At 39.4% G+C, this 15183-nt stretch overlaps 1 protein-coding gene across 2 annotated transcripts in view; it reads right to left on the minus strand.

The window, feature by feature from the left end:
* The window catches only part of LOC148596914 (scavenger receptor cysteine-rich type 1 protein M130-like), a 45189-nt gene extending 41196 nt beyond the window's left edge, over positions 1–3993 (minus strand). For both annotated transcript variants that reach the window (XM_088563148.1, XM_088563147.1), the window contains exons 1-3: positions 3880–3993; positions 1822–1917; positions 921–1068 (exon numbers count right to left, since the gene is read on the minus strand). In XM_088563148.1, coding sequence (XP_088419274.1) covers positions 921–1068; positions 1822–1897 — 224 coding nt within the window. In that variant the 5' untranslated portion in view covers positions 1898–1917; positions 3880–3993. The remainder of the gene's footprint in view (positions 1–920; positions 1069–1821; positions 1918–3879) is intronic.
* Positions 3994–15183: the final 11190 nt, after the last annotated feature.

Genomic DNA, 15183 nt, shown 5'->3' on the forward strand with positions numbered 1-15183 from the left:
AGAATAGGAAACAACGTTTTCCACACACGCTGAGTCACTATGTTTCCACTTATGGTATGACAACCCACGAAACTTCAGACAGGCTTCTTTTAAATGTCGAGAAAAGTGATTGACTGTTGGGGTTTAACGCCCGAGCAGCAGTATTTCAGCTTTATTCAGGCGATGAACACGAAACGATGATGAAAGGAAAAAATGGGATGGAACAGAAGGATTATCGATTCGACAAATTTTTACTGCCACTGGAAATTGTGGTGGGTATGGTCGGGCAACTTAGCCTCCTGTTTCCTGGAGCCCAATGATTCCTACTCCAATAGAATACCACAGTAGGGTTCTTTTTCGTACTAGGAACATGGCATCTTTCCTAACACATTCCACCACTATGGTGGCAAGATTTTCCGTATTATGACCTGACGACCCCAACATGTAACATGCCAGGGGTACCCCAATACCTCTACCTGGGGCACACATCCCAGTTGATCTGTGGGCAGAGTGCACTAGCCCCCGACCAGGGTTCTGAGCACTATTTTGGACGCCTTTTACGAAAACCTGACCGCAAACCATAGTGGTGCACCGTGTTGAGAAAGACGCCAAGTTCCTGGCACGTTCAAGAACCCTGCTGTGGTATTTGATAGAAGTAGGAACCTTTGCGCTCCGCCAGAGGAGGCTAAATTACCCCACCCTTCCCATACCCCCCTTTTATCTTGTGGCAATCTATTGTCCTCGTGTCTCATCCTTTTTTGCATTATAAAGCTGAAATAGTGCTGCTGGTGCATTCAAACCCAACAATCAATCAATCATAAAACCAAATTTAATGGATCAAATCGAACATAATAAATACAGTTTTACACTAATTATAGTCCATGTACTTTAATATAAATTACAATGGTTCGGTTTAAACAGTTTTCACTGTACTGGCATACCTCTCATTCAGCTGTCTACAAACCACTTGTGCTTCACTGTCGCCAAAACCATCGTCACATATAGTACCCCATCTACCATTATGAAATATTTCAACTCTTCCTTTGACAACAAAACTACTCGTTTTCTTTCTAGCCAACCTCATTTCCCCTGTTAAGACAATTCAGTAGGAACATATGAGAACATTCTGTCAGAAATTGTCTTAACTGAAAAAGTTATTTTTATTTTAAAATGAAAGACAAATGACACATTATTCATGATGTTATTTCTTATACAGGAAAATCTGTATCTTCCTTTAAATCTTTCATTAAATTACGTTACTGATTTTCAATTATTTAGGATATAACATTTGAAACACAGAGAGCATGTTTTAGTCTAACAGCAAAACTTTCTAGGATTATTTGAAGCAGTGAGAGTGTGATTTAAGTCTGACAGCGAAACTTTCCGACATTATAGATTTAGTGGACGTAAAATGATCGAAACTACAACTTCGGTCGTCATTGATTAGACTACTCTAGCTTAAACCTGCCTCATATTAACAAAATGTGGTCATTGCACCAATCGCAAAACTGTTTTTTCTCATCATTGTTTAATACAATGTCAAACATAGTTATATTATTTGCTGTGGGTTCCTTTTTCAATGGACTCAAAATGCAGTCTATTATTTGGTTTAAAGATAACTCTTACAAATCATTGGAACGCTTGTATTCAGCGTTTTACATCAATCTCATTGAAACATCAAAGTAACTTGCATAGGTTTTATTCTGTTATAAATGAAAGCTTGATTGGATTTGGTGAAATCGAATATGATACAAACATATCACTGATATCAAGAGTTTCCTCACCATCACCCCAGCTCTATCTCCTTAAACAAAAAGAACTGAAACAGAAGAGTTTCCTTACCATCAGTTTGACAAATGGAAGTCTGTGTTTGAAGGAGTATACCATATGTGAGCAGTGTTACTTGAAGGGAAGTCATCTTTAGACCGCCTACAATACCTGACAGAAAAAAATAATAACACATAATTATAAGATACTTATGACATGTTTTTATAGTTAAAGTTGACGTGATGAATGCATGTTATTTGTAAGGATGTATTTCTGTTTGTTTGTTTGTTGGGTTTTAACGCTCGAGCAGCAATATATCAGTTATATTCAGGCGATGAACACGAGGTGGATGATAAAATAAACATGAAATGATGATGAAATGAAAAAGGGATGGGACACAAGGACAATGGGGTCAATAATTTTTTATTGCCACTGGGAGGGGTGGGTAGGGTCGGGTAATTTAGCCTCCTATGGCGGAGCCCTATGGTTCCTACTCCGCGAGAGTAGGGTTCTTTAACGTGCAAGGAACGTGGCATCATTCCCAACACGGTGCACCACTATGGTTTGTGGTCAGGTTTATTATAGCCTGACAACAGCAACATATAAGACGCCAGGGGTATCCCATTCAACCACCTGGGGCACACATCCCAGTTGCTCTGTGGGCAGAGCGCCCTAGCCCCCGGCTAGGGTTCTGAGCACTGTTTAGTTGCCTTTTACGACAAGCTTAGCGCTGCTGCAGGTCTATTCTTTTAACACCCGGACCTGCACGGGGAGACAGACGTAACAATAATATGTCCATGTTTGATCAATTAAATCTAAAAGTATATGTCTTTCCTATGTTATGTCACCTTTCCCCCCGAGACGGAATTTCAGGCTTTTCTCTTTAAAATTATATTTTTCTTTTTTAAACAATTCATTTAACCGTTTATATAATTTTTTGTTTGCATTTTACAATGAAACATATATTTAGGGACCATGGTGATATCAAGATTGTGATGTAAGCCGCTTAATTAAGACAATATTTTCATTTTTTCGAGTTCGTTACTAACACAGCATCTGAAAATAAGGCAAGAATGTGCATTTAACGCACAGGACACGAAAGCCAATGAATGATTGATTGATAGATTGTTGGGGTTTAACGTCCGAGCAGCAATATTTCAGCTATATTCAGACAATGAACATGAAATGGATGATAAAATGAAAAAAAGGATGGGTCACGAGGACAACAGAGTCGACAAATTTTGATTGCCACTAGAAAAAGGGGGTGGGTAAGGTCGGGCAATTTAGCCTCCTGTGGCGGAGCGCAAAGGTTCCTACTCCTATCGAATACCACAGCAGGGTTCCTTAACGTGCGAGGAACGTGGCATCTTTCCCAACACGGTGCACCACTATGGTTTGCGGTCAGATTTTCCGTATTATAGCCTGACAACCCCAGCATGTAACACGCCAGGGGTACCCCATTCCACCACCTGGGGCACACATCCCAGTTGCTCTGTGGGCAGAGCGCCTAGCCCCCGGCTAGGTTTCTGAGCACTATTTAGTCGCCTTTTACGACAAGCTTAGCGCTGCTGCTGCAGGCCTATTCTTTTAACACCTGGACCTGCACGGGGTCCAATGAATGATAATAAATTATCAAATGAAAGGGAAATTCCCGGTAAGAAAAAAACAAAGCAAAGAAAAAGTTGATTGACTGATTGTTGTTGTTTAACGTCCTAGCAGCAATATTTCAGCTATATTCAAACGATGAACATAAAAAGGATGACAAAATGAATATGAACTGATGATGAAATGATGATGAAATTAAAAAAAAGGATGGGACACAAGGATAATAGGGTCAGAAAATATTGATTGCCACTAGAAAAAAAATGAGTGATGGGTAAGGTTGCGCAATTTAGCCAACTGTGGCGGAGCGCAAGGTTCCTACTCCTATCGAATACCACATCAAGGGTCTTTAACGTGCAAGGAACGTGACATCTTTGCCAACACGGTGCACCACTATGGTTTGTGGTCAGGTTCTAACTCATGAAATAACGTCAATAGTTTGATTATTTCAACCCAAACCTGTCCGATTTACAATATCGTAAAAGGACAAGTGCTAATGAAATAAAATTAATTTAAATCTTAAGTACTCACTATCAGCTTCACTACGGCTGTAAATTTTACATCAAAGATACGTCACTTTCCTTAGAATGAGTCAACAAACAAAAGAGGGAAGTAAACGCTTTTCAAAATACAGTAACACGCTTCAATATGTATATTAAGTGGCTTTACTAAAAACAAAAAACTTTGAAGATGTTCTCATTGATTTGTTTAACATCTAGCGATATATCTCTGTTACATTTCCTGATTAAATTTTGTAAAAATGAATCAAATTTCCATCAATTACTACATTTATATTGTATATTATCGTAAATATTTGATTGTTTGTTTGTTTGTTGGGGTTTAACGTCCGAGCAGCAATATTTCAGCTATATTCAGACAATGAACATGAAATGGATGATAAAATGAACATGAAATGATAAAAAAAGGATGGGTCACAAGGACAACAGGGTCGAAAAATTTTGATTGCCACCAGAAAAAGGGGGGATGAGTAAGGTCGGGCAATTTAGCCTCCTGTGGCGGAGCGCAAAGGTTCCTACTCCTATCGAATACCACAGCAGGGTTCTGTAACGTGCGAGGAACATGGCATCCGAGCAGCAATATTTCAGATATATTCAGACGATGAACATGAAATGGATGATTGCTGGGGTTGTCAGGCTATAATACGGAAAACCTGACCGCAAACCATAGTGGTGCACCGTGTTGGGAAAGATGCCACGTTCCTCGCACGTTAAAGAACCCTGCTGTGGTATTCAATAGGAGTAGGAACCTTTGCGCTCCGTCACAGGAGGCTAAATTGCCCGACCTTACCCATCCCTCCCTTTTGCTAGTGGCAATCAAAATTTGTCGACCCCACTGTCTTAGTGTCCCATCCCGTTTTTCATTTCATCATCATTTCATGTTCATTTTATCATCCGTTTTATGTTCATCGTCTGAATATAGCTGAAATATTGCTGCTCGGACGTTAAACCCCAACAATCAATCAATCATGAAATGGATGATTAAATGAATATGAAATGGAAAAAAACGATGGGACACAAGGATAATAGGGTCGAAAAATTTTGATTGCCACTGGAAAAAGGGGGGATGGGTAAGATCGGGCAATTTAGCTTCCTGTGGCGGAGCGCAAAGGTTCCTACTCCTATCGAATACCACAGCACGGTTCTTTAACGTGCGAGGAACGTGACATCTTTCCCAACACGGGGCACCACTATGGTTTGCAGTCAGGTTTTCCGTATTATAGCCTGACAGCTCCAGCATGTAAAACGCCAGGGGTACCCCATTCCACCACCTGGGGCACACATCCCAGTTGCTCTGGTGGCAGAGCGCCTAGCCCCCGGCTAGGTTTCTGAGCACTATTTAGGCGACTAAATAACCCTGGCATGTTTCATGCTGGGGTCGTTAGGCTATAATACGGAAAACCTGACCGCAAACCATAGTGGTGCAACGTGTAGGGAAAGATGCCATGTTTCTCTCACGTCAAAATTATACTGAGCTAACTTACTTTTGTCCAAGTCCATTTCTGCAAGAACCAATAATTCAATATCAACTTCCTGTTTTGTTGATTGATTGTTGGGGTTTAACGCCCGAGCAGCACTATATGAGCTATATCCAGGCGCTGAACACCACCTTGTGCACAAAACCGAAATTTTCTGTGGGCAGAGCGACCTAGCCCCCCACTCTCCCCAGACAGGGTTCTGAACACTATTTAGTCAGCTTTTACGACACGCTTAGTGCTACTGCGGGCCTATTCTTTTAACACCCGGACCCGCACGGGCCTTGTTTTGTTGAAAATATGAAATGACAATTGTGAATCTTCCTAGCGTGAAAACTTGTACAACATCATGTAATTGATGCTACATGGATTTGATTGACACCTACATTATTAAGACAAAAATGCATGAATGTCATAGATATTAAACACGATTATTAAGATGTACATTTTCCTAATTGAACATAAAAACAAATTGTGTATTTACTGAAGATATTGGATATCAGGATGATGGGGTCGACAACTTTTGATTGCCACTGGAAACAGGGAGAGGTGGGTTAAGTACCGGTAAAACTAACTTGAAAAGTTAAATAAGGCTTGTCTCCATATAATATTGCCAATTTCATTGGTCAGACGATAAACTGTGACAATGATCTTCACTATCCAAACTGATACTGAAAATCAACCTTCCGGATATATTTAACTTTGCTAAAAATAATTACATGTAAGTAGAAATATGTCAACATTCTTCCGAACTTGAGTTTCTTCCCTAATCCACGACAATTGGTATCCACGAATTTAAGTTTTCTTCAGAGTAATTCACGAACATCATGTCTAATTTAGTGGTTTTTACTGTAGGTATCGAAAAATCGTTTTGTTTGTTTTGTTTTGTTCGTAAAGTTTTGGTTTAAATTTGTTTTAATGAAAAAAAAAACGTAATTCATTCATAGTTGCCAATACATGTCGTACTGTCATTCAAAGAGTAATCAAGGGAACCAAGGTTGTAGCGGTAATCAAAAGAATGTATTCCAGGGACAAAGACCAGACATGGAATACAGATATACATAACAAAGAACATAAAGTAACTAAAATCAAACATACAAAGTAGCAAAAGCAAATAAGCAACTCGGACTCCACTAAAAACTGGGAGCATGGACTAGGTGCACCGGTTGAGTAAGCGTCCTCCAAATTAATTACATCAAATGTAGAATTTAAATATTGATTATACTTCCATTATGGAACGACCATTTGATATTGAGGCGGGTGGGATTTTCTTCGGATCAAACTATTTATTTTCACAATTTTAACGGTTAAAATATCTTATTTTCACACATAAATGGAATAATTTTACACATTTTTGAAAGGTAAAAGCATGATTTTCAGATCAGAGTTATTTCAAATTATAAAAAAAGATATTCTAAGCTTCTCTTCTCATGTTTGCGTCCGTGTAAGAATCAGACAATGTCAGACAAGACCCTGAAACAGGCATGGCTAGAAATCCACCGATCCACAACATACATTCACTCAAGACGTCCGTTTGAAATTTCTACTATCGGATCTCGTCAAATTAAATTGTGTTGGGAAATATTTTATTTGAATGAGAGATATCTGCTCCTGAAATATTTGTTAGCAATATCTTGCAATGCAGTTATAATTTTTTTTTTTCCAAATAGTGACAAATCCTAGACTATCTGTTAGTACATTGTAAAATGGTGAATTTCATATCTTATTTCTCTCACTACCGGGTTACTCGATATAGACAAAACACTTAAAAGAATATAAACAGCGATTTCCTACATGTATTTGATGTAGAAAAGATAAATTACATTACACTAGGCTAAAAAGAGCCAGGAAGTTGTGGTTTAAAGTGATTTTGTTGGTCTCTTTGAACTACAAAATGAATAAATGATCAGCTACGTGTGGTTACAACATGTATAAGAAAACTTTGTAAATTTTCATTGAGCAATAAAATGATTATTCTTAAAATGAATTCCGTTACTAAGTGTTTGATAATGGTTAAACATCCTATGGCAGATTTTTTCATGTACTTCAGGACGACTGACCAATCGTACATACCCCGTAGAAGTCCAACACACAGAGCAGGATTTGTATTGTGCTAGCTCACATAAGCAACAGCTCACAGGAAGACAACCCACACTGGCACATTATTCTGACTTAAAGCCAGGCAAGCGTCAATCGTTCGTTCTAAATACCGTGTGCTTGACGGAGATGCAAACGGAGATTAATTCAAAAGTCTTTGGTTTGAATCGCGCAGGGATCAAAACCACGACCTTCTGCGCCGGAGGTGAGCATGCTTCCCAGGGACCACCAGCAGTATATTCCATCACCATGGCAAGATACACAATACCATTGAGACGTGTTGGTTGGCCATTAGGCCTGAAGATATTCACTAACCCAGTATTGAGACTTTTCTGCCCACGAACACTACATCATAAATTACTTACCAAAATTTGTCGTCGCTGAGGCTTTATTCCTTGTTTACAGGGTAATCAAGGTTTGTTTGTTTGTTGGGGTTTAACGTCCGAGCAGCAGTATTTCAGCTATATTCAGACAATGAACATGAAATGGATGATAAAATGAACATGAAATGATAAAAAAAGGATGGGTCACGAGGACAACAGAGTCGACAAATTTTGATTGCCACTAGAAAAAGGGGGGTGGATAAGGTCGGGCAATTTAGCCTCCTGTGGCGGAGCGCAAAGGTTCCTACTCCTATCGAATACCACAGCAGGGTTCTTTAACGTGCGAGGAACGTGGCATCTTTCCCAACACGGTGCACCACTATGGTTTGCGGTCAGGTTTTCCGTATTATAGCCTGACAACCCCAGCATGTAACACGCCAGGGGTACCCCATTCCACCACCTGGGGCACACATCCCAGTTGCTCTGTGGGCAGAGCGCCTAGCCCCCGGCTAGGTTTCTGAGCACTATTTAGTCGCCTTTTACGACAAGCTTAGCGCTGCTGCTGCAGGCCTATTCTTTTAACACCTGGACCTGCACGGGGTCCAATAAATGATAATAAATTATCAAATGAAAGGGAAATTCCCGGTAAGAAAAAAAACAAAGCCAAGATTGACTGATTGTTGTGGTTTAACGTCCTAGCAGCAATATTTCAGCTATATTCAAACGATGAACATGAAATGGATGACAAAATGAATATGAACTGATGATGAAATGAATAAAAAAGGATGGGACACAAGGATAATAGGGTCGGAAAATATTGATTGCCACTAGAAAAAAATGAGGGATGGGTAAGGTTGGGCAATTTAGCCAACTGTGGCGGAGCGCAAGGTTCCTACTCCTATCAAATACCACATCAAGGGTCTTTAACGTGCAAGGAACGTGACATCTTTGCCAACACGGTGCACCACTATGGTTTGTGGTCAGGTTCTAACTCAAGAAATAACGTCAATAGTTTGATTATTTCAACCCAAACCTGTCCGATTTACAATATCGTAAACAAAGGACAAATGCTAATGAAATAAACTTAATTTAAATCTTAAGTACTCACTATCAGCTTCACTACGGCTGTAAATTTTACATCAAAGATACGTCACTTTCCTTAGAATGAGTCAACAAACAAAAGAGGGAAGTAAACGCTTTTCAAAATACAGTAACACGTTTCAATATTTATATTAAGTGGCTTTACTAAAAACACAAAACTTTGAAGATGTTCTCATTGATTTGTTTAACATCTAGCGATATATCTCTGTTACATTTCCTGATTAAATTTTGTAAAAATGAATCAAATTTCCATCAATTACTACATTTATATTGTATATTATCGTAAATATTTGATTGTTTGTTTGTTTGTTGGGGTTTAACGTCCAAGCAGCAATATTTCAGCTATATTCAGACAATCAACATGAAATGGATGATAAAATGAACGTGAAATGATAAAAAAAAAAAGGATGGGTCACAAGGACAACAGGGTCGAAAAATTTTGATTGCCACTAGAAAAAGGGGGGATGAGTAAGGTCGGGCAATTTACCCTCCTGTGGCGGAGCGCAAAGGTTCCTACTCCTATCGAATACCACAGCAGGGTTCTTTAACGTGCGAGGAACATGGCATCCGAGCAGCAATATTTCAGCTATATTCAGACGATGAACATGAAATGGATGATTGCTGGGGTTGTCAGGCTATAATACGGAAAACCTGACCGCAAACCATAGTGGTGCACCGTGTTGGGAAAGATGCCACGTTCCTCGCACGTTAAAGAACCCTGCTGTGGTATTCAATAGGAGTAGGAACCTTTGCGCTCCGCCACAGGAGGCTAAATTGCCCGACCTCACCCATCCCTCCCTTTTGCTAGTGGCAATCAAAATTTGTCGACCCCACTGTCCTAGTGTCCCATCCCGTTTTTCATTTCATCATCATTTCATGTTCATTTTATCATCCGTTTTATTATCATCGTCTGAATATAGCTGAAATATTGCTGCTCGGACGTTAAACCCCAACAATCAATCAATCATGAAATGGATGATTAAATGAATAGCCCCGTGCAGGTCCGGGTGTCAAAAGAATAGGCCTGCAGCAGCGCTAAGCTTGTCGTAAAAAGCGACTAAATAGTTCTCAGAAACCTAGCCAGGGGCTAGGCGCTCTGCCCACAGAGCAACTGGGATGTGTGCCCCAGATGGTGGAATGGGGTACCCCTGGCGTGTTACATGCTGGGGTTGTCAGGCTATAATACGGAAAACCTGACCGCAAACCATAGTGGTGCACCGTGTTGGGAAAGATGCCACGTTCCTCGCACGTTAAAGAACCCTGCTGTGGTATTCGATAGGAGTAGGGACCTTTGCGCTCCGCCACAGGAGGCTAAATTGCCCGACCCTACCCATCCCTCCCTTTTTCTGGTGGTAATCTAAATTTGTCGACCCTGTTGCCCTTGTGTCCCATCCCTTTTTTGTTTCATCATTTCATGTTCATTTTATCATCCACTTCATGTTCATCGTCTGAATATAGCTGAAATATTGCTGCTCGGACGTTAAACCCCAACAAACATTAAATGAATATAAAATGGAAAAAAAACGATGGGACACAAGGATAATAGGGTCGACAAATTTTGATTGCCACTGGAAAAAGGGGGGATGGATAAGGTCGGGCAATTTAGCTTCCTGTGGAGGAGCGCAAAGGTTCCTACTCCTATCGAATACCACAGCACGGTTCTTTAACGTGCGAGGAACGTGGCATCTTTCCCAACACGGGGCACCACTATGGTTTGCAGTCAGGTTTTCCGTATTATAGCCTGACAGCTCCAGCATGTAACACGCCAGGGGTACCCCATTCCACCACCTGGGGCACACATCCCAGTTGCTCTGTGGGCAGAGCACCTAGCCCCCGGCTAGGTTTCTGAGCACTACTTAGGCGACTAAATAACCCTGGCATGTTTCATGCTGGGGTCGTTAGGCTATAATACGGAAAACCTGACCGCAAACCATAGTGGTGCAACGTGTAGGGAAAGATGCCATGTTTCTCTCACGTCAAAATTATACTGAGCTAACTTACTTTTGTCCAAGTCCATTTCTACAAGAACCAATAATTCAATATCAACTTCCTGTTTTGTTGATTGATTGTTGGGGTTTAACGCCCGAGCAGCACTATATGAGCTATATCCAGGCGCTGAACACCACCTTGTGCACAAAACCGAAATTTTCTGTGGGCAGAGCGACCTAGCCCCTCACTCCCCCCAGACAGGGTTCTGAACACTATTTAGTCAGCTTTTACGACACGCTTAGTGCTACTGCGGGCCTATTCTTTTAACACCCGGACCCGCACGGGCCTTGTTTTGTTGAAAATATGAAATGACAATTGTGAATCTTCCTAGCGTGAAAACTTGTACAACATCATGTAATTGATGCTACATGGATTTGATTGACACCTACATTATTAAGACAAAAATGCATGAATGTCATAGATATTAAACACGATTATTAAGATGTACATTTTCCTAATTGAACATAAAAACAAATTGTGTATCTACTGAAGGTATGGGATATCAGGATGATGGGGTCGACAACTTTGATTGCCACTGGAAACAGGGAGAGGTGGGTTAAGTACCGGTAAAACTAACTTGAAAAGTTAAATAAGGCTTGTCTCCATATAATATTGCCAATTTCATTGGTCAGACGATAAACTGTGACAATGCTCTTTACTATCCAAACTGATACTGAAAATCAACCTTCCGGATATATTTAACTTTGCTAAAAATAATTACATGTAAGTAGAAATATGTCAACATTCTTCCGAACTTGAGTTTCTTCCCTTATCCACGACAATTGGTATCCACGAATTTAAGTTTTCTTCAGAGTAATTCACGAACATCATGTCTAATTTAGTGGTTTTTACTGTAGGTATCGAAAAATCGTTTTGTTTGTTTTGTTTTGTTCGTAAAGTTTTGGTTTAAATTTGTTTTAATGAAAAAAAAAACGTAATTCATTCATAGTTGCCAATACATGTCGTACTGTCATTCAAAGAGTAATCAAGGGAACCAAGGTTGTAGCGGTAATCAAAAGAATGTATTCCAGGGACAAAGACCAGACATGGAATACAGATATACACAACAAAGAACATAAAGTAACTAAAATCAAACATACAAAGTAACAAAAGCAAATAAGCAACTCGGACTCCACTAAAAACTGGGAGCATGGACTAGGTGCACCGGTAGGGTAAGCGTCCTCCAAATTAATTACATCAAATGTAGAATTTAAATATTGATTATACTTCCATTATGGAACGACCATTTGATATTGAGGCGGGTGGGATTTTCTTCGGATCAAACTATTTATTTTCACAATTTTAACGGTTAAAATATCTTATTTTCACACATAAATGGAATAATTTTACACATTTTTGAAAGGTAAAAGCATGATTTTCAGATCAGAGTTATTTCAAATTATAAAAAAAGATATTCCAAGCTTCTCTTTTCATGTTTGCGTGCGTGTAAGAATCAGACAAAGTCAGACAAGACCCTGAAACAGGCATGGCTAGAAATCCACCGATCCACAACATACATTCACTCAAGACGTCCGTTTGAAATTTCTACTATCGGATCTCGTCAAATTAAATTGTGTTGGGAAATATTTTATTTGAATGAGAGATATCTGCTCCTGAAATATTTGTTAGCAATATCTTGCAATGCAGTTATAATTATTTTTTTTTTCCAAATAGTGACGAATCCTAGATTCTCTGTTAGTACATTGTAAAATGGTGAATTTCATATCTTATTTCTCTCACTACCGGGTTACTCGATATAGACAAAACACTTAAAAGAATATAAACAGCGATTTCCTACATGTATTTGATGTAGAAAAGATAAATTACATTACACTAGGCTAAAAAGAGCCAGGAAGTTGTGGTTTAAAGTGATTTTGTTGGTCTCTTTGAACTACAAAATGAATAAATGATCAGCTACGTGTGGTTACAACATGTATAAGAAAACTTTGTAAATTTTCATTGAGCAATAAAATGATTATTCTTAAAATGAATTCCGTTACTAAGTGTTTGATAATGGTTAAACATCCTATGGCAGATTTTTTCATGTATTTCAGGACGACTGACCAATCGCACATACCCCGTAGAAGTCCAACACACAGAGCAGGATTTGTATTGTGCTAGCTCACATAAGCAACAGCTCGCAGGAAGACAACCCACACTGGCACATTATTCTGACCTAAAGCCAGGCAAGCGTCAATCGTTCGTCCTAAATACCGTGTGCTTGACGGAGATGCACACGGAGATTAATTCAAAAGTCTTTGGTTTGAATCGCGCCGGGATCAAAACCACGACCTTCTGCGCCGGAGGTGAGCATGCTTCCCAGGGACCACCAGCAGTATATTCCATCACCATGGCAAGATAAACAATACCATTGAGACGTGTTGGTTGGCCATTAGGCCTGAAGATATTCACTAACCCAGTATTGAGACTTTTCTTCCCACGAACACTAGATCATAAATTACTTACCAAAATTTGTCGTCGCTGAGGCTTTATTCCTTGTTTACAGGGTAATCAAGGTTTGTTTGTTTGTTGGGGTTTAACGTCCGAGCAGCAATATTTCAGCTATATTCAGACAATAATCATGAAATGGATGACCAAATGAACATGAAATGAAGAAAAAAGATGGGTCACAAGGATAATAGGGTCGACAAATTTTGATTCCCACTGGAAAAAGGGGGGATGGGTAATTAAGGGATTGATTGATTGTTGGGGTTTAATTTCATCTATATCCAGGCAATGAACATAAAATAGATTATAAACAGAAAATGAAAAATGGAATGGGATACAAGGATAATAGGGTCGACATTTTTTATTGCCACTGAGTGATGTGGGTAGAGTCGGACAATTTAGCGCAAGGGTTCTTAATCCGGGAGAATTCCATGGAAGGGTTTTTTTTTAACGTGCGAGGAATTTTCCCTACACGTTGCACCACTACGGTTTGCGGTCAAGTTTTCCGAGTTATGGCGTGACGACCCCAGCATGTAACATATCAGTTTACCCCATTCCACCACCTAGGACACACGACCCAGTTGCTGTGTGGGCAAAGCGCCCTAGCCTCCGGGCAGAGTTCTGAGCATTGTTTAGTCGCTTTTCACTTTCCATTAAATCGGGTTCTGTTTGACAAGATGTTGAAACAAGAGTAGGAGACCTTTTGAAAGCTTTCTCCACTTTTTCCTTTTCTCTGTTTTATTATGTTTGTATGTTCTTCCTTGCTTTTATTTGCATATTTATCATCTTGGTATACTGGTAAGAATATAACATCAGTTAGCGACTTATCAAGTATGCTTGAGACATCGAATGAAGATTTATTACTTTTAAAAGATGTATATGTTGAAGGGCTTACCTTATTTATTCGATTTATTGAAATCCAGTTTTTCAAAAAAGCATTGTGTAAATATTAGTTCCCTGAAAATTTAAAACATTGGTGGATTTATACGCTGTTTCTGGGACTCCTTCATTTGTGTTTTGAAAAATGGTTCCATGTTGAAAATAATTTTTTACTGAATTTAAGTTATTCTGTAAAATATTTTGACAGCTTCAAACCTGTTACCAATGCAGTAACCCCTGTTGTGGTTTCAAAATGCCTTCCAATAGAGCTTCCACACCTTAGTTTTATTTTCGATTCACGTGAGTATAAATGGTCTTATACCAATCCTTTTTACGACTAATTATCCAGGCTTTTCTTTTGTTGTTCTCTATGGTGACAAAACTGCAACAACGTTTGCCGTCAAACGCTTCAATCTTTATAGCTGAAGCAGCTCGAGCTAACCTGTTGGCACTTAAAGTGATTACTTCTAATCTCTCATAGTTAATTATTTCCTCTGGCTCTTTAAGCTGTCTTTTTGAGAGACACAAAATAAAAACACTCTTTTTGAGAGACACAAAATAAAAACACTCTTATCCTACAGATCCTTTATTTTAATCATCACTTTAAGAAATTGTCTACATCTGGGTACCCAGTCATATGGGTATTCAGGGGAATGAATTCAATTCTAGACAAGGTTGCCAAGAAGGACGTACGTATACCATACACTATTTTAAACCGTACATAGCGTAATATATTTTGAAGATTTGGCAGGACCGATGGGACGGTCTCAAACACAACAAGCTCCAGTCTATAAAATCCGATCTAGGCGTTCATTAATTTGCGTCCGACAATCGCACAGAGCAAGTGATCATAACGATGTCGTAGTGGACATATCAGATCTACACATGGCCATTTGCTAGTTGATGATCCTCTATCTGAGTGCATCCCATGTGATTCTCCCTTTTCCATTAAACATATTCTTCTAGATTGTGTGGATTTTGCCAACTCCAGACCAGGCAAAATTA

Source organism: Perna viridis, chromosome 15, assembly GCF_037379345.1.
Source record: "Perna viridis isolate PV_CMFRI_1.1 ecotype Kerala chromosome 15, ASM3737934v1, whole genome shotgun sequence".
Lineage (NCBI taxonomy): Eukaryota > Metazoa > Mollusca > Bivalvia > Mytilida > Mytilidae > Perna > Perna viridis.